The sequence below is a fragment of the Carassius gibelio genome, chromosome B22 (genome assembly GCF_023724105.1).
Source record: "Carassius gibelio isolate Cgi1373 ecotype wild population from Czech Republic chromosome B22, carGib1.2-hapl.c, whole genome shotgun sequence".
In the NCBI taxonomy this organism is placed as follows: domain Eukaryota; kingdom Metazoa; phylum Chordata; class Actinopteri; order Cypriniformes; family Cyprinidae; genus Carassius; species Carassius gibelio.
In genome coordinates, this window is record NC_068417.1 from 22186787 (window position 1) to 22205286 (window position 18500).

Below are 18500 nucleotides of genomic sequence, written 5' to 3' on the forward strand. Positions count from 1 at the left end.
TCGTAGGGGCCGGACGAGTCACAGAACATCATGATTATCCAAACAGGTACTTTCATAACCCAACTGATGCGTCATAAAATAAATGTTACGTCTACAGAAAGTCACACGTTGAATATTCAACTTCCCAAAGAATATCACACTAACTATCATGTTTCCTCGACTTTGGACTGTTAATCATATCCTGAAACGCATCTAATGCTTGGAAGTTCTCCATAAAACATTCAAATGCTCCCAAAAAATGGGACTGGTTTTCAGCTGTAAACGAACGTTTCGTTCCCTCCGTTCTCTGGTTTGTGCGCGAGTGATTCGGTCAGAGCTAACGACGCTGACGACGGAGGAGTGAGTGTTCGGGAGACGGGTTTAAAGCGGCTGATCTGTCTGGCAGCATCACTGTGAACAGACAGTGGAATTGTAAAAATGCCCTCATCTCCTTGGCAATATGCATCACTCAAGTCTGTTGCCGTGGAGACAGGAGTATTGCCCCCCCCCCCCCCCCCCTCCAGCCTTTATTGAGTTTACTCCGGAGAGACAGATTAAAATAACACAAAGTTTAGCTGCAACGCAATTTCTTTCCTGCGACACCCTTAAGGATTGCAATCTCCTTCCACAACTGAACACATGCGACCCAACACACTAACAGAGAGGTATTTGACATGCATACCTACATAATCAGGATCTGACCAATATATATATATATATAGTGTGTGTGTGTGTGTATATGTTTGTATATATTATAATTAAAAATGTTTAAATGATGAAAAAGTATGTGATACCGACACATATTAACTAAATCATTTCTTTCTTTCTTTTTTAGGGTTTTCTATTTGAGCCATTGTTGTTGTTTTTTAAACAAAACATTTTATATGAATAATTGAAAAACATTTTTATATTATATAGCATGATATATGATATAAAATAATTGTAATATATTAGAAAATAATATCAAATCATTTCAGTTTCACTAAATGTATATGTACTTTGTATATGTATATGTACAATATATAGTTAAACGTTTGAAATAAAGCTGCAAACTGGAATATGTATTTAAATACAAATTCTGAGTATGTAGGTGTATATATCGCTAATTCTACATATTTACGTCAATATCAATGCGTATAATCCTCAATATTTAAAATATATGAACTTTTTTTTTAATCTCGATGAATAAAACACATTTATATACTTGTCAAATTGTATTTTAGATTGCATGTGTATTTAACTTAAATTATATACATTTTAATATATAGTTGTAATTTCACTATATGTACCTATAGCTTGATATAGAATAGTTTTAAAGGACAGCTTTGATGACGGATTACAATTGTTACTATTTTATGTACGTAAAGAGAGAGCCGTTATTTTACTCATTTAATTGGCCTTTTTTTTTCTCCAGTTGAATTCGATCAAATTGCAAACACTATCAAGATAGTATAAAACGACCTCACGAATCGAATGTGCATGCAACAAACATGCCTGTGTCTTGTACGTGTGTATTCACAGAGTAAGAATAACCTACCCTGCATCTCGTGCCAATCTGCCTCTCTGTCTCTCGTGTAGGAGAGATAAGCTTTATCACGCTCTATAGACACTGGTGAAAGTGAACATCCTGTCCTGCCTGACTGCTGCTCCACACAGCCTCCTATCTCTGCACTGACCCAAAAAAACCTGCAGATACTGGAAACATCTCACGCCAACACGTCCTGCGGCGCTCGCGTTCAACCTGCAACACATAGTTCACCATCCAGAGTTAGAATTAAACCAACTCTTTTTGTTCAAATGCAGAGCATGAGGACCGAATGTGAAACGTTTATTTACTGACTTTATTTAATTTATGGTCGAACACATCGAAGATCGATGTTATTTTTCTCTTGCTGAGAGCAGTGATTATAAACAGCTAGCCAATCGGCTAAATTACAATCCTCAAAATCGGCAGATGTTGGTAAATAACGCCTCTGACATGGAAAAGGCAGGCGGGTCATCTCCAAGCCAACAGCTCTGGATCGGTGGTTTTTAATAGTTGCAGACGGAGCGGCTCATTTCTTGACGAAGACTCGTGTGATGTCAGAGGCCAGTCTGGAGGCGGCTTGGTCTCGTTTCATCCGACTTCTGTCTTTGGCTTGCTCTGCGGTCCTCTGCGAAAACACACCCGCCACAGATTCACCATCAAATGCTACAAATGTGTTTGCGTATTCAAATTAAATGCTGGATATAAATGTAAAAATTAAATAATGGCAATTAAATTCAGAATTTATTTTAAACACTGTATATTAAACTTAATTAATAGTTTAAAAAAAATATTAAATAAAAAGCATACATTTAATGATTAAAACAATAAAACAACCTTTTAATAATAATAATGTTGTAATCAATTAATAACAATAAAATACAAAATAAATATACTTTATTATTATTGTTATATTTATATAAATAAAACAAAATTGACAATGCTTTTAAAATGTTTCAAATAATTAAAATAAAACATTTTAAACATTAATAAATATAAAACTATATAGTAGTGCTGTCAAATGATAAATCGCAATTAATCGCATCCAAAATAAGTTTTTGTTTACATAATATGTGTACTGTGTACATTTATTATGTAAATGACATAATATTATGTAAATATAAAGACACACATACTGTATAGGTTTAGAAAGTATTTACATGCATTTACATGTATATATTTATATAATTTAATTTATGTATAAATATTTAATATACAAACATAATAAATAAACACAGCACACACTCATATATTACGTAAACGAAAACTGTTATTTTGGATGCGATAAATCGAGATTAATCATTTGACAGCACTAATATATAGTAAATATTATTATTATTATTGTTGTTTAAAAAAAATGTTTAAAATATTTGTATAAATAAATACATAAATATTTTATGAATTTTTTTATATAACTTAATGTTTTTATTTTAAAATAGTTACCTAAACATAAATCTATTTAAAAAGTATTAAATCAATTCCAAATATGCATTGGTGTGTGTGTGTGTGTGTGGATGAAATACTGTAGCATCCGATGGCAGACGGTACACAGGGTTTGAAGGTTCTGGAGGGAACACGGTCCTCCTCCTCTGTACACGGGGTTAATGTGGTCCACCTGCCAGAACTGTCCTTCAACGGGACATTGAATCATTTCATTCAGCTGCAACATGCAAACACAGACAATGTCAAACAAATCAAACAGATCTTCAAGTATTTCACTCATGACCGACACAATACAGATTTATCTGAGTACAGATTATAAATATATATTATGTCTAAATTTGCAATAACCGATATGCAGAACCCAGTTTATTTAATGATCTGCTGCTTTTTAAAACAAAAACTTAAATTGTATGATAATAACTAACCAAAAACAACACTATTAGTTATTAACAATATTTAATAAAATATATTGTTCATTTTTCATAAAAATACTGATATCAAAAATGTGTATTTGCATCAATTACAAATATTGTTGAAACCATTAATACAAATAATGTTATTACTAATTATTTATAAATAAAAAAATGAACTTAAAATTGTTTTAATCATCAATAATATATCAATAATTTGTGGTTTGGGCTATATGATATAGGCTATCTGACTATTAAAACTTTAATTGACTCTGTTGTTTCCTGTTGAACGCAATATTAAAGAATCAAAACACCTGATAATGGATGAATACAGTATGAGTCTATCTTATAAAGAACACAGCACCCAGAGAGAGCGTCTTGAGAGCGTCTTAACAGTGTTGTTGCTGTTTGTAGATCCCTTTTATTCCTGTTGTTTTATTGAACCGCTACATGAAAGCGCTCAGAATAGCCCGCCGGGAAACTCTATATAATTCCCTTTATTCCAGCAGACCACCGCGATGAAGGACTCCAGGTGTTGAGGATTAAAGCTGGAGAGGAAATCACGAGTGGACGATCAGCGCTGGGAACACGAGGCCCAAGCGCTGGCATTTCAATCCTCTCCTTCCCCCTCAACCGAGCCGGACGATAATTACCCTGACTCTCAAGGGTCGCGACACGGACGATAACCTCGCGCTACGAGAGCGGGGCACTTCGGGCGTCGATAAACCAGCACGTACGTGACAAAACACATGGAAGCGGTGAACGTGAAAGGCGTCTCCGTAACAATGATTTGCGTGTACGTACGACAGCGGGCTTGTTTGTACGTCGAGGGCACTCGGAGCTTAAAGCGTGTTATCGATCAGGCCGCTGCCGCTCGGGGCTCCAACAGAAAAGCCGAAGAAAAATCAAACCTGCACCTCGTAGCAATGCACTGTGGGAAAAATCAATGGCAATCTGACAAGACTAGGCGTTGTGTTAACATTGGATGCTCTGGGGAGGAAAGGACGGCTGTGTGTGTGTGTGTGTGTGTGATGATAACTCTACAGAGAGAGGCAGAGAGCAGGGCCCGAGGCCGCTAAGCTCTTATTGCTTCTGCAAGCTAAACAGGCCATCTTTATTTATCTTTCTCTGTAAGCAATATTTTTTCAATAAAATGCAGCGTCTGCCGAGTTACTCGCGAATGTTTGGGGATAATTCCGGGCTAATGTGCTTTTGGAAGAGACTAATGCGCGCCTTTTCCCAAACTCTGGCCAACTTCCCAGACGAAATTAGTCCTGGTGCTGCGTACACCTCGCGCAGTTTCTGAGCTCGAGCTACGAGGAGCACAGTCGACTGCTTCTGAGGAAACTCAGAGAGGACTTTCTAAAGAAGAAATAAGAAAAAGATCTAGGAAGAGTAGATGCTGCTGCTGCTAATGATGATATCTGTTATTATTAACAATAATAATGAATAATTAAGCAATAAAGATTTCCTACAAATATTATATTTACTATCATTAATGAAAATATTTGATGATATTTGAAGGATAATATTATTTTGTGACATTATGTTGGTTTCAAAAAATTTACTAATATTGCATATTTGATTTTGAAGCATTACATTTTGAAGACATTTCAACTTGCGTGTTGAAAAAAATGCTTTTATAATTATTGTTATTAAAAATGATAATAATAATAATTTTTTAACAACAGTGGTTGATTGTGATTTCACTTTTTTAACGTTAGTTAGTTTGTATTGTTGCTGTTTGAGGGTAAACAATATCTGCAAAGTTGCAGCGCTGAAAGTTCAATGCCAACGGAGATATCATCTTTTAAAATTCTGGCAGTTTAATGCCTACAAAAACGGCTGATAAGGGACTACAACGAGCTTCTTCCCGGGTCTGTTACAGAAGGTCACGAACCCAGATAAACCCCGCCCCCTAGAACACGCAACAAAGGGGGTCGAGACGATGTTGTGCTGCTTTAGAGAAGAGGAAGAGAAAACTAGTGGTGCATGTAAAAATCTGTTCATCTATAAAACATGATTCTGTCTTTTAATGATTCTAATTGATTAATACGTTTCAAAACCAATGTTTAAAAGCAGCGGGTCTCAATCCTGTTCCTCGCGTCTCCCTGCTCTGCATCTCTCTCTCTCTCTCTCTCTCTCTCTCATTCATACACTTATTTGTCACAAAGCAATGAGAAGCGTTATACATGGACGCATGTATGGTGGCTGTGCTGTATTAAAGCTTTAATCAGGATAAACCCGTATATTAAAAGCTAACAGAAGCAATACCATTTACAAACAACTGCGTATCTAAAAGTATGAGACAACAACAAACAAACATACCATTAAGAGCCGTGCTTGCACAGGTTCTGCGAAATCCTTTTCATTAATATTCTTTGTGTCTCAATCGAGCTCAAATCGAAAAGCAGTATAGACAATGTCATTGTTTACAATACAAATGAAGCACATTCTGAGCTTGAGGGGGCGGGATGTTCAGACGCACTCGAGGCAGTTTAGCCAATCACAGCCCATCGCATATTTCTGAGGGAGGGGCTTCATAATAATAGGAAATAAATCGAGCCGTTTGTCAGAGAAGGGACAGATCGGTGGGGAATAGAGGTCAATTATGTGAAAAATTATACGTTTTAAAAAAAAACGAAGTATTTTGAGGCATCTTGGTTTTTTAAATTAGTAAAAATATTATTTGTAGCATATTTATTATTATTATTACTGACTATTTCTTATTGTTAACAACAACAGCGGCCACTATTTTTAACACTGACAAATAACAACATGCCATAAATATTGTTAATAATAATATTTTTTGTGGCATATTTATGCAAGCATGACATTTCTTATAATAAATTTCATTTTAAAAATACTAATTTAGTAATAAATAACACTGGCAGTCTGCAATTGTTTTTATTATATAGTTTACAAAAGGTTTATAATAAAAAATGTAGAGTGCAGTGTCTTTAATTTTTTGTTATATTTATGGTAGTCTTGACATCTAATATCTGGGAGAGTGCTTTGACTGCTTTAATTAAGGTACAAAAACTGAAACTGTATGGTGCATTGCATTTAAGTAAAGAAAAAAAAAGGAATTAAGAATATGCACACTGAAGAGTTTGAGCAATTTTAGCATGTAATGGATGGATGGAAAGAAAGAAATATGGCCAAATATGCAGATGAGGCTCCTAGAAATGAGCCCAACCTGTTTGAGAGGGAGCTGTGCAAGCCGGTGTTGTCCAGGATCTCCTTGCGGTGTGTGCGGGGCGTCCCGGACCTGCACGTACAGCTGGTGGGCGTCGAGACCACAGTGCTGACACACACCCAGCACACCGGTGCACATGTAGCCCTGATTGGAGCGCAGCTGGAAGTCCTCCATACAGGCAGGGCTGCAGAAGCCTCCTGCCCAGCCGCGGTGCTCCCCGCTGGGCTTCTGGCAGGACAGACACAGGGGGGTCCCGGCCGAGTCCACGGCCTGCAGGTAACCGGCTGTAGTGTTTGTCTGAACACACACCGAGCTCTCTGCTTCTCTGCAGACACAAACACACATTAGCAAGTAGATTTGCACACTTTCTGAAGAAATATATAAATGTTGCTGGTCTGTAAAAAACACTTGTTGCTATATCTTTAAAAGGTTTTCTGGATGGTTGTCACATATATATATATATATATAGAGAGAGAGAGAGAGAGAGAGAGAGAGAGAGAGAGACTTATAAACCTATACACACACACTGTGAATATGAATGTTGTGTCTAATTGTCTAATCTCTTTATGAGAAACTTGAGATCGGTTTACCGATAGATCTGCACTTTTAGAATTATTTAGTTTGCAAAAAAAGCCACAAATAAAAATTATGCATTATTTAAGAATAATAAAATTTCATTTTCAAATCAACAGTTTTCAGAAACAATGTAATTTGTGACTATATTCCAAAAAAGCATAAATATGGAACATTATTATTATGACTACAACTAAAACTATTATAAGTATATCATCTGCATATGTGTACATTTTTTTTTAGAAGATATATCTTTTTAATAATAAATATTTTAATACGTACCAATATTGTGACTAATTATATTGTAAAAAACTAAATAAATATGGCACATGAAAACAATGTTAATAATAAGGATTATTAATTTTTTTAACAATATGAAATATTAAAAATGCATGAAATATTAATTAGTAATATTTATTAATATTAGCATAAAACTATATATTATTTTTAAATTACATAAATGTGGCAATACTAATAATAACAATACAAAATATTAATTTTTTATTGGTAGTAGTTAGTAGTATTAATATATATAACGTACAATTCCAAAAAGCATGAATAAATCAATGCAAAAATTGTGAAAAAAAACCCCTGCAAAAATGTGTCAATAAAAGATATTATTATATCATTATATCATGTATTGTTTGTTCCAAAAACATAAATAAAACAATACAAAAATGCATTAAAAAGGCATACAATTATTTATATTGGCAAAAAACGTGGCAAAAAAATAATAAAAATAAATAAATAAATATATAAATAAATAAATACAAAAATATGATGAGTGTGTGTGTGTATGTATGTGTATATATATATATATATATATATATATATATATATATATATATATATATATATATATATATATATATATATATATATATATATATAATTACTATTATTATTATTATCCAAATGTACTTCCCCAAAGAAAAAAAAAATGTTTTGTTTTTTAAATAATATATATATTTTTTAATATTGATACATAAAAAAACTGTTCTTAGTTACTTATCCTGAAAAAAAAAGAAAGAAAGAAAAAAGAAAATCTTATCACCAGTGTAACGTCTGCTAACATTAGACTGTGGCTCCATCAAGGTAACAACTTCTTTCACTAACCAGTTTAAATGATGAGACTAGTCTTGATCACACCGATGAGTCTAAACTTCACCAGGAACGACTTTCTCTCTAGTCCTCAACGGTTCTCACTCTCTCTCTCTCTCTCTCCCTCTCTCTCTTCTCGGTTTGTTCCTCTTTTCTCTCCATCACCTAAAAATATCCGGCCCCAGACAGCGCTCAGTACGTCGCAATTTCTTCCTCCCGCGGTTTCCATGGCGACGCCGCAGCACTCGCGTGTGTGTGGATTAAGCCCTTATCCTCTGCACTAAGCATTCTCTCACACACACTCACACACACTCATATCGCAGCTTTACAAGGTTAACCGTTCGCTGCTACACACATAATTACATGCCGAAAGGCACTTTCAAAGTAAATTGTCACTCACTGTGCAATATATATTTATATATATATATTTGCAGGAGTGATGCAAATTCATAAATATGTATCTGTCAGCGACAGTCTCCACCCTGACCGCGGGAGCAAAGCCAAGTGAAAAACATATATGTATTCATTTCCATTTGTGGATTAGCTACACCTGCGGCAGCACCCGTCACGGTTTGAGATCTCATCGCGCGACAGCCAGGTCTGATGACTTCCTCACACAGTCGCAGTGTACGAGAGTCAACGGCTGTCACATCGGATCAAACGGCCTCGGTGTGGCTGACGGCGCTCGCGCGAGTCTGTTGATGACTTCATCAGCCGTTCGCCGCGTCGTTCCCTCGTTCTCGCGGTTGAGAGGTTCACACGTGTGACCACTTCCCTAAAACCCATTCTACTGTAAGAGTCTGTGCTTGAAACACTCACTAGTTGATGAGCGGGTGATGCTATGTGGCTGCTGAAGTGTTTGGAGTAGTTTCTACTATGATGTTCTTGATGGTGGACGTCGTCTAATTAATAGTTACGATAAGCAGAACGTAAACAACAAATAAAACCAATCGTAATTCGTCACTTTCTATCGTTAAAAATAAGCAAGTGGCACAAATTACTAACATTTTTATCATTATGCAGATTGAGTTGTTTCAAAAAGCACAAGTGACAAAACAAGCTGTCTTTTGTATCTATTTGTTATCGTTGTGCTGTACCTAGATTTTTGCAATATGACAACTATTATTATTTTTAAAAAATAGATTTGTATAACAATAATTTTAATAACAGTTATGGGTGGTCAGACCTGTTGCTGGGGCCAGTAGGTTTGGATGAGGATTGTCTTTTCCGAACGATGTTGTCCTTTTTGATGATGCGGAGAGCTCCGCCCTCTTTCTGGGCCACAGCGATGGAGGTCTGAGCTACATCCTGTCTGGAGAGAGAGAGAGAGACAGAGAGAGAGAGAGACAGAGAGAGAGAGAGACTGTGAGGAACACTGAGTGCCATAAAGGGAACATCATGGTGGCATGAAGAGGGCAGTACAGTACCTGCTACCAGAAAACACACAAACAGCCGATGTTTGTGTAACAGAATAATGCGTCGGAAAAGCCTTGAATAAAACTTTAACTAATTAAAAACTACCTAACCAATAATCTCACAGTATTCATAGCCTCGGGGTGAAACTTTTGCTGAAATAAACTAATAGAAATAGCAGAAATAGACAAAAAAAATAAGAATATATGTTAATATATATATATATATATATATATATATATATATATATATATATAAAACCCAGTCCAAAAACCAGTAAAAAGGGTCAATTTCTCAAAATTTTGATATAAAATACTGAATAAACAAGCTTTATTTGACCGAGATACAACTGAAAACTGAAAATCTGGAATCTGAGGGAAATGCTGAGAAAATCACCTTTACAGTTGTGCAAGTTCTTAGCAATGCATATTACTAATCAAAAATTAAGTTTTGATATATTTATGATAGGAAATTCATAAAATATCTTCATGGAACAAGATCTTTACTTAATATCTAATGATTTTTGGCAATAAAAGAAAAATCTATAATTTTAACCCTCACAATGTTTTTTTTTTTTTTTTGCTACAAATATACCCCAGGGACTTGAGACTGGTTTTGTGCTCCAGGGTCACAAATAACATTTAATACATAAATATACACTACTTTTCAATAGTTTACGTCAATGAAATTTATTTTGAAAGAAATTCATATTTTTCTTCAGCAAGGGTGCATTAAATTAGTGACAATTTTTACATAAGATTATTATTATTATTTTTTTTAATAAAAGCCGTTCTTTTAAACGTTCTTATTATCAAAAACACATACTTTTTTTTTTTGTTTAATGGTTTCTACAAAAATATTATTATCAGCATATTCTGGAGGACTGATGGGGAATGAAGCTGAAAATTCAGCTCTGCATCACAGGAATACATTACATTTTAAAACATTCAAATATAAAACTGCTATTTTAAGTTGCATTATTTCAGTGTTTTTTTTTTTTTTTTTTTGATCAAATAAGTGCAACCTTAGTAAAACCTTAGTAAAACTTCTTTCAAAACAAAAAATATACACCAACCCCAAACTTTTGAACAGTAGCGTATACATTTCAGAAATAGATTATAAATACAAAAATGTGAAAATAAACTACAAACTTAAATACAAATGTAACATAAAATGTATATCTAATTAAAAGTTAAACTACATAAAATATCTAATTAAAATAAAATAAAGGTCCCATGACTTTTAAGTTTAACATTTTCAGTGTGGGTGGGAAAACAGACAAACAAAACCACACTTAATTTGATTGACACCCACATCTGAGTCTATGAGATTCAGATCCGCCCACACGTCCCAGTGCTCTCCAGCTTTAATGGTGTGTGTGTGTGTGTGTGTTTCTTGCCTGGAGGGGCTGCTGTGCCGGCGCTGGGATTGAGTGAGCTCCTCTAGCAGCAGGACGGGGCTGTGAAACACTCTTCCACTCTTCCTCAGCATCCTCTGCCTCATCACAGTCAGAGAGATCCACTCGCGCACGAATCGCACAACCTGACAGACACACACACACAGATGCGTTTCAAGAAATCTGATGAAACAGTACTTGAATATCCCGTCACACACACACACACACACACACACACAGACACACACACACCTGTCTCCTGTTCTCGCTATGATTGAATTCAGGTGGCCGTTCCTCCCAGTTCTGCAGTCTGATATCTGAGGGAATGACGTTACAGTGGAGCGGGAGGCCGTCCTGAAGAGAAACACACACCAAACCATACATACTGAATATTTACAATATATTTAATATTTTATTGACAATATCAAATTAACCAGCACCAGCATTAAATTTGAAGTATTTTTATTTGACGGTTTCCTCAAGATTGTACGGTTGGACTGGTTTCAGGCTCCGCGCTTGTTTAGATATTGTTTTTGAAATTTGATTCATTTCTGTGAATCGGTTCCTTTAAACTGCCAGGTTCATTGAATTTGTTCAAAGCGATTGAATGAAATGTTTCTGTCATCGCTCAGAAGTGTTCATAGAAATAGCTGGGGTGTAATCTGACCACTATAATAAATATATATTATAAATAAGGTTTGATGCAAATATTTAATCTGGAGTAAGTCAACAGTAGTCATCAACTAAATTCTCGACTAACAACTATAGATAAAACTGATTAAAAGGGCAGAAAAGAAAAACATATGTCTATTTTAATTGTTTTATTTTATATATTTATCAAGTTATTTTACTCATATATATATATATATATATATATATATATATATATATATATATATATATATTATAAAAATATATAATATTATAAAAAAATATATATATATAACATATCACATTCACAACTAATGAAAATCCATACAAAAAATATTTATTATATATAAACTTTCTTATATTTTTTAATAATTCAAATATATAAAATATTTAATACAATTAAAACAAATTAATGTGAAAAACACAAAATATCGAAATTTATTATAAACATTTATTTTAAACAGAGGACGAGAGTGGAATACATTTTTAATTTTGCAAATATATATATAAATATATAAGTAATTGTATATATTTTTTGCTTATCTTACATTAATTTGTTTTTATTTAAAATTTTTATTGTATATATATATATTAGGGGTGTAATAGTACGTGTATTCGTACCATACCGTTTCGGTACAGGGCTTTCGGTACGGTGCACGTGTGTACCGAATGACCGAATGCAATATTTTGTGTGCGGAACAAAAGTACATTTTCGTGTTTCCAACGAACATATTAAGTGGTGGAAGTCTCCGCGTTCAGCGCAAATCCTGCCCTGCAGCTGATTCTAGGCAATATGCCAGTGTGTCACCGGCCTAAGGTTTTGAAAAAAAATCACACGAGTGTAAACATCACTACAACTAGGAAAAAACGATGGTAATTCAAACGCAGCTCCCGTCGGCATTTAAACAGACCTTTGCTCTTAATTCAGATCGATCCAACACTATAACGAAATCTGACCAGGTCTAAAAACCGAAACTGTTGATGCTGCACTTTACACTTTGGAAAAGTTATATTTTTTAAATATGAGCAGTCCTACAAGCTGGGATTGGTAATGCTGCACTTTAATCATAGTTATTTATTTATATTTTTTATTATATTTTATTATATGATATTGGTTTGAGAGTGAGAGTATTTTATTTAGTGGAGAACTTTGCAGCAGTACTTTATTTCTTATTCTTTTTTGATTTTATATATATTTTATTAAAAAGTATTTTAAAAATTGTAAACAAATTGTTAAAAAAAGTTTATAGTAATAAACAACCTGCAGGTTAATGTTTGCATTTCTTTCCCTTACTGTACCGAAAATGAACCGAACCGTGACTTTAAAACCGAGGTACGTACCGAACTGTGATTTTTGCATACCGTTACTCCCCTAATATATATATATGTGTGTGTGTGTGTAAAATTAAATTAAATGAAATTAAGAACCATCTAACCAATAATGTCATGATTCGCATTCATAGTTACTATATTTATTAAATATAAACTGTATTATGTTTTTTCATTATCTAAAAATAAACACAAAATGTATAAAATTATTAAACAATACAATTATCACTATATTATCCTTATGTATAATTATCATTATACAAATTATCATTATATGATATACAGTAGATCGATTTAGCGATATATAGTGAATAGTGCCTGAAACACTATAAAATAACTCGAATGCCTGTGCCAAACACAATGTTTACATAACAATGATTAGTAAAAATAAAAACGCATAAATCGGTGCAGTCAGAGAATCTAAAAAGGTAACAATACTGTTGTCACTTTAACTGAGAAATCTGAATATGAAGAGCGACCCAAAGGTCGTCCCTCAAGGTCATGATGACAGCGAGCCGTGTTCACGCGAGCGGAGAGGCGTTCGTTAAACGAGAGCGGCCCTTCCAGTCCACCAGCTGGACCGCCGTCCCACAACGACTGTCCACAGGGAGACAAAAGATTACATTTCCAGCCCACGGCACGCATCTTTTCCAGCTCTACCTCTGTCTTCCTGCTCAACTCCACCATTCATCACTGCTCGGCTGAGATGGCCTGAGGAAAAGCTCTTATTAAAAACCAACCCCGATAATATTTCTCAATCAAAGTCAATTAGAGGCCTCCTGCTTATATCTGCTTCCATTTAATACAGTTGCAGAGAACTGTAAGAATCTGCCCTCAGATTAACACTGGAAGCTCTGCCCATCAAACCGTGTGTTCAAGATCGATCCAGGGAATATTTAGGGCCATTTCTAAATCAGAGCTACTGATGAAGATCCGGCTTGGTTTGGTATAAAAGAAACCCCGAGGGATTTGAAGAATTACTTGTAATCCCATTGGGTAGAAAAAAAAACTGACAAAATGTACTGTATTGTACTGTATTTTCCAGAATAAGTCAAATTTCTTTTAAACTAAAATGTTTAGCTATAATGCTTGTAAAGGTTTCATTTTATTTGTGGGTATTTTACATTATATCTGAATGTAATAATAACATTATCTGATTTTATTTCTTTTTTTCTCTCTCTCTCTCTCTCTCAACAATGCAGTTTTACACCAGCATGAACTATTTTCCAGAAATACCATATGTCATCATGATCCAGCAGAGGTGTTATGAATTTATGTAAAATTATAATACTTCTGTAATGTCATGTAATCTAATCTAATTTCACAATGTAATTTCCAGCTATTACTGCAATTTAAGTGAATTAAAAAATAAATAAAAGTGAAATATATTTTTAAATAGTACAAAATATCACTGCTAAATTATTCAGAAAATATACATTGAATTTAAAAATATGTATTTAAAAAAGAATATAACATATTTAATACTAACTAAATTATACACATAAATAAAATATAAATGTAATTATTTAAACGTCTAATATTGTAAAAATATAATATATGTATTTAATATTTTATATAAAATATTACATATTTTAAAATGACATTTATATTACATTTATATGTATAATTTACATATAGTTCTATATAATTATAATATGTATATTACTTACAATACTACATATAAAATTAAAAATTATTTTTTATAAAAAAAAAAGCCCAAATTTTAAAACAATAGACTATTATAATACACAATACTAGATTTATATATAAAAAATGCATTTCATTCTATAAAGGACATACAAATATTATTTCAAATATTTTAATTCAAAATGATAATAATAAAAAAAAATATTCAGGGTCAGTGAAATCATTGTCGTGCCAAATATAAATATATTTGCTCAACTAAGGAAAAAATAAAATAAAACTGTACTTTTATTAAAATTATGTAACAAACAATGTACTAATTCACATTCACAGCTATTGAAAATAACTGATGATAAGGCGAAAAAATATAAAACATATATTTATTAAATATAAACAGTCTTTTTAATATTGTAAAAAAAGAAATTAGTATAAAATAAAAACTAAATATAAAATAATTTTAAGCATAATAAAATTACACACACACATACGAATAAATTATATATATAGGACTGGCAAGTTAACCCTTTATCGCATTAATTATATAATTAGTCAATTATTTTATTGTGCATTTATGCTGTTTTTGTACTATTATTTTGAAAGTCCATTGCTCAATGCAACGAGCTCGTAATCACGACTTCATAAATGGTAAATAGCAAGTTTCCGATAGCACATAAAGACAGCAGAGAAGTGCTTGCTCAGCACAGTGGAGTACATCATTACGCCAAAGTTCAGATTTTTCAACTCGTGTGTTTCGTGTGTCAAAGCGCTCGAAATGCTCAATTCGCGCCACGTCATTCGCACGAATCGGGCCATTTGCGCCGCCTCATTCACGCGAAACGGGCCGCAGGTTGTCTATTCGCGTCTTTGCATTAACTTAACATTGAAATCACTTGCGCCAGACACTCTATTCACGTCTGGTGTGAACGCACCATGAGAGAGAGAGAGAGAGAGAGAGAAAGAGAGAGAGATTTTTTTGCAGTGCTTTAAAGGGGTTGATTTTAGATCAACTATTGGTTCAAACTCTGAATTCAACCCCAAGCAGTCATTTTTTGTCAGTAAAAGAACTGAATCGAACACTAGATTAGATTCACTGAAACACACGATTCATTAGAACTGATTCACAGAAACAAGGTGCCATTTTGATGGCAAGATACCCTATTAAAACTCACAATGCTCAGGAAATGTCAAGAGTCAAATAAAATGCTTTAATCGCAAAATTCCTGCTATTCGGCAGCAAAAATCATCGTAATAATAACATGAATGTAGAATATACTGCAGTTGCTTGGGTTTCTAAAGCCGCGTTCACACAAAGCACGATAACTATAAAGATTTCGTTCTAAAAATCGTTCTCAGTGTCAAAGAATAGCAGAGTCCACACAACAGCTATAACGATGAAGGCACAGAGAAACAATATCGTTGGAATCATTTTCAGAACAATTTTTTTTTCCAGTGGATGAACGATAAAAACATTGACAGCCAATCAGAATCAATCAGATGAGCAGCAGATGAGTGTGTGCTTACACGTGGGGACTCTAATATCTTTATAGATATCTTAATAGTTAAGTTACACTGTACACAGAACTTCAGTCGTACACGAAAACAGAGTCATCCGACTCCCCTTGAATGTGGATGTCTTTAGCTATGAGAGAGAGAGAGAGAGAGAGAGAGAGAGAGAGATGATGGGAAAGCCGGAGTGACTAATAGGAGGAGAAAAAGAGAGCAGGGCAATGAGAGGACGAGAGGAGCGGAGATCATTATGCTCCTGATAAAGGTCAGGTGACGCGAGCGCTAAAGAACACTGGGATGCAGGAGGTGCGCCGTGACCTCAAACGATCCCGCCGTTCGGAGAAATCGGATTCGTCCGGATTTCGTCCCACAGAGCTGTTCTACATTCATTTGGGTCAGGCTCGCTGCAAAGACGCCCCACGAGGCTTAGTTACCAGAACCCTACTGCGGTCTAAAATAGCCGAGCCGTCACCGGCTGGCCAATCACAACATGTTATTAAAGAGCCATTATGCTTACTGTGTGCTGCTGGGGAGCTGGGATTCTGTGCGTGTGTCGTAGAGGTGGGCGTTAAGACAAACCCTGCAGTGTCTGAAAATTGCACTCTTTATAAGAAAGGTGAACGCTCGTCGATTGTCTGGCTTTGAAATGGCCTGTTATTATCCATATTTCACGCAGACGTGCTCTTAGCTGCGCTGACGCAACTGTGAAATTGTTCTTAGAAGGTAATTTTGATCATCGAGGGGCTGATGTTGTCTCTTAAAGAACGCAATGGGAGATATTTCGCAAAAGGTGCAAGCCGCTCTTCGCTTCTTTTCGGATTCAATGACACCGAAATTTCACGTCTTGTTACTTGTAACTACAAAAAAAACCTGGCAAAATAGAAAATCATTCAGTATAAAAGACTAATGTAATAAAAGTCTGTTGAATATACAAATACAACTATTAATATATTTAAAATATATTTTGAATAATGTAAAATATTAAATCATAACGGTTTCATTACACAAAAATTATAGATAAAATTAGATTGTATTTTTTTAAGTAATAATTTTTTTAATAATATAAAAAATTAATGAATATACAACTAAAATTATGAATATAATTTAAAAATCCTGAGAGTTTCTGTACAACTGGTGGTGAAATATCCCGTAAATGTCTCATAAATAATGACTTTTGTAGTATGGAAATAAATTCCTGAAAGTGGCGGCAGTGTGTTTGGAACAGACCTGGATCACCGCTGGAGAGAGTTTGTGAGCTGAACTTATTCTTTCGTTGCGTTTCTTGAGATTCATCCATGTGTGTTTCTGCCACATCAGGACTGTCCTGTAGGTTTGGACGTGTGTGTGGAGTCTGAGGGGTGCTGGGGGTGGCTGGTTCGTTTTCTTAATCTGAATCGGAGATGCAGATGGTAGTGAGCGATGAGGAGGATGAGGGGTGATCGGGTAGAGATGAAGATGTGCTGGGAGCTGACAGAGAGAGAGAGAGAGAGAGAGAGAGAGAGAGAGAGACATAGAGGATGAGTTGCATCTATAGAGTCAACCTTGTTCCACTGTTTTAAACCATACGTCAGTTCTGTTTTAAAATGTAATAATATTAAATAAACTTCATGCAAAATAAATATAATATAAGAATAATATAAGAATTAAATATAAACACACAAATACACATATATAATGCACAAATACATGCATACACATAAAAATAATCAAACAATAAAATAAAATAAAATTCAAGAAATAAATGCCTACTAGTAAAAAAAATTTCTTGCATCTCTTTTATCTCATCAAATACATCCGCATTGTCCAAGCATCTTCAAAAGCCTTACATCTGTCTTTAATAATACACGTTGAAATCAATTTAATATTATTATTTGTATTATTATAATTAAAAACATATACAACAATTTTGCTTTTTAATATTTTAATAAAATGATAGTTATATAATAAAATATAACATATTATTATATAAAAAAACAGTATAGAATTACTGTTATTTTATTATTTTTAATTAAAAATATATACTCAAACATCCAATGTATTGAGTTTTAATGTTTCATTACTATAATGTAATTGTAAATAAATTAAATTGTGTGTTTTTTTAAATATACTATTATATAATCGAATTTCCAATTGATACACTATTTATTATACACAAATGTGAATTTTTTTGTGTTTTAATGTATTACTATTACATTTAATTATTTTTAATTTAAAATAAATACTATTTATCAAACATCCGATGTATTGAGTCTTAATTTTTTTGAATTATAATTTAACTGTAATTAAATAAAATTGTGTTTTTAATAGAAACACTTTTTATCAAATATCCGA

At 33.8% G+C, this 18500-nt stretch overlaps 2 protein-coding genes across 2 annotated transcripts; both read right to left on the reverse strand.

Annotated features, from left to right (window-relative positions):
• Positions 1-1806: 1806 nt before the first annotated feature.
• LOC127988228 (DNA annealing helicase and endonuclease ZRANB3-like) lies at positions 1807-9616 on the reverse strand. Its single transcript, XM_052590858.1, has 4 exons — positions 9417-9616; positions 6557-6881; positions 3028-3164; positions 1807-2132 (listed from the first exon to the last, which is right to left on the reverse strand). Exons 1-4 carry the CDS (start codon positions 9614-9616, stop codon positions 2096-2098), a joined length of 699 nt encoding a protein of 232 aa, XP_052446818.1. The 3' UTR covers positions 1807-2095.
• Positions 9617-10812: 1196 nt separating this feature from the next.
• Positions 10813-17744, reverse strand: LOC127987274 (uncharacterized). The gene is made up of 3 exons (XM_052589520.1): positions 17397-17744; positions 11292-11393; positions 10813-11185 (listed from the first exon to the last, which is right to left on the reverse strand). Exons 1-3 carry the CDS (start codon positions 17679-17681, stop codon positions 10901-10903), a joined length of 672 nt encoding a protein of 223 aa, XP_052445480.1. The 5' UTR covers positions 17682-17744; the 3' UTR covers positions 10813-10900.
• Between the last annotated feature and the right edge of the window lie 756 nt (positions 17745-18500).

Coding starts and splice junctions, on each gene's coding strand:
- LOC127988228 (XM_052590858.1), bottom strand. CDS start 9,616: ATGGCACTCAGTGTTCCTCACAGTCTCTCTCTCTCTCTGTCTCTCTCT. Junction 6,882..9,416: donor CCTACTGGCCCCAGCAACAG/GTCTGACCACCC, acceptor TTGTGTCTGCAG/AGAAGCAGAGAGCTCGGTGT. Junction 3,165..6,556: donor CACAGCTCCCTCTCAAACAG/GTTGGGCTCATT, acceptor TGCATGTTGCAG/CTGAATGAAATGATTCAATG.
- LOC127987274 (XM_052589520.1), bottom strand. CDS start 17,681: ATGTCTCTCTCTCTCTCTCTCTCTCTCTCTCTCTCTCTCTGTCAGCTC. Junction 11,394..17,396: donor TCTCTCCAGCGGTGATCCAG/GTCTGTTCCAAA, acceptor GTTTCTCTTCAG/GACGGCCTCCCGCTCCACTG. Junction 11,186..11,291: donor ATAGCGAGAACAGGAGACAG/GTGTGTGTGTGT, acceptor TGTGTCTGTCAG/GTTGTGCGATTCGTGCGCGA.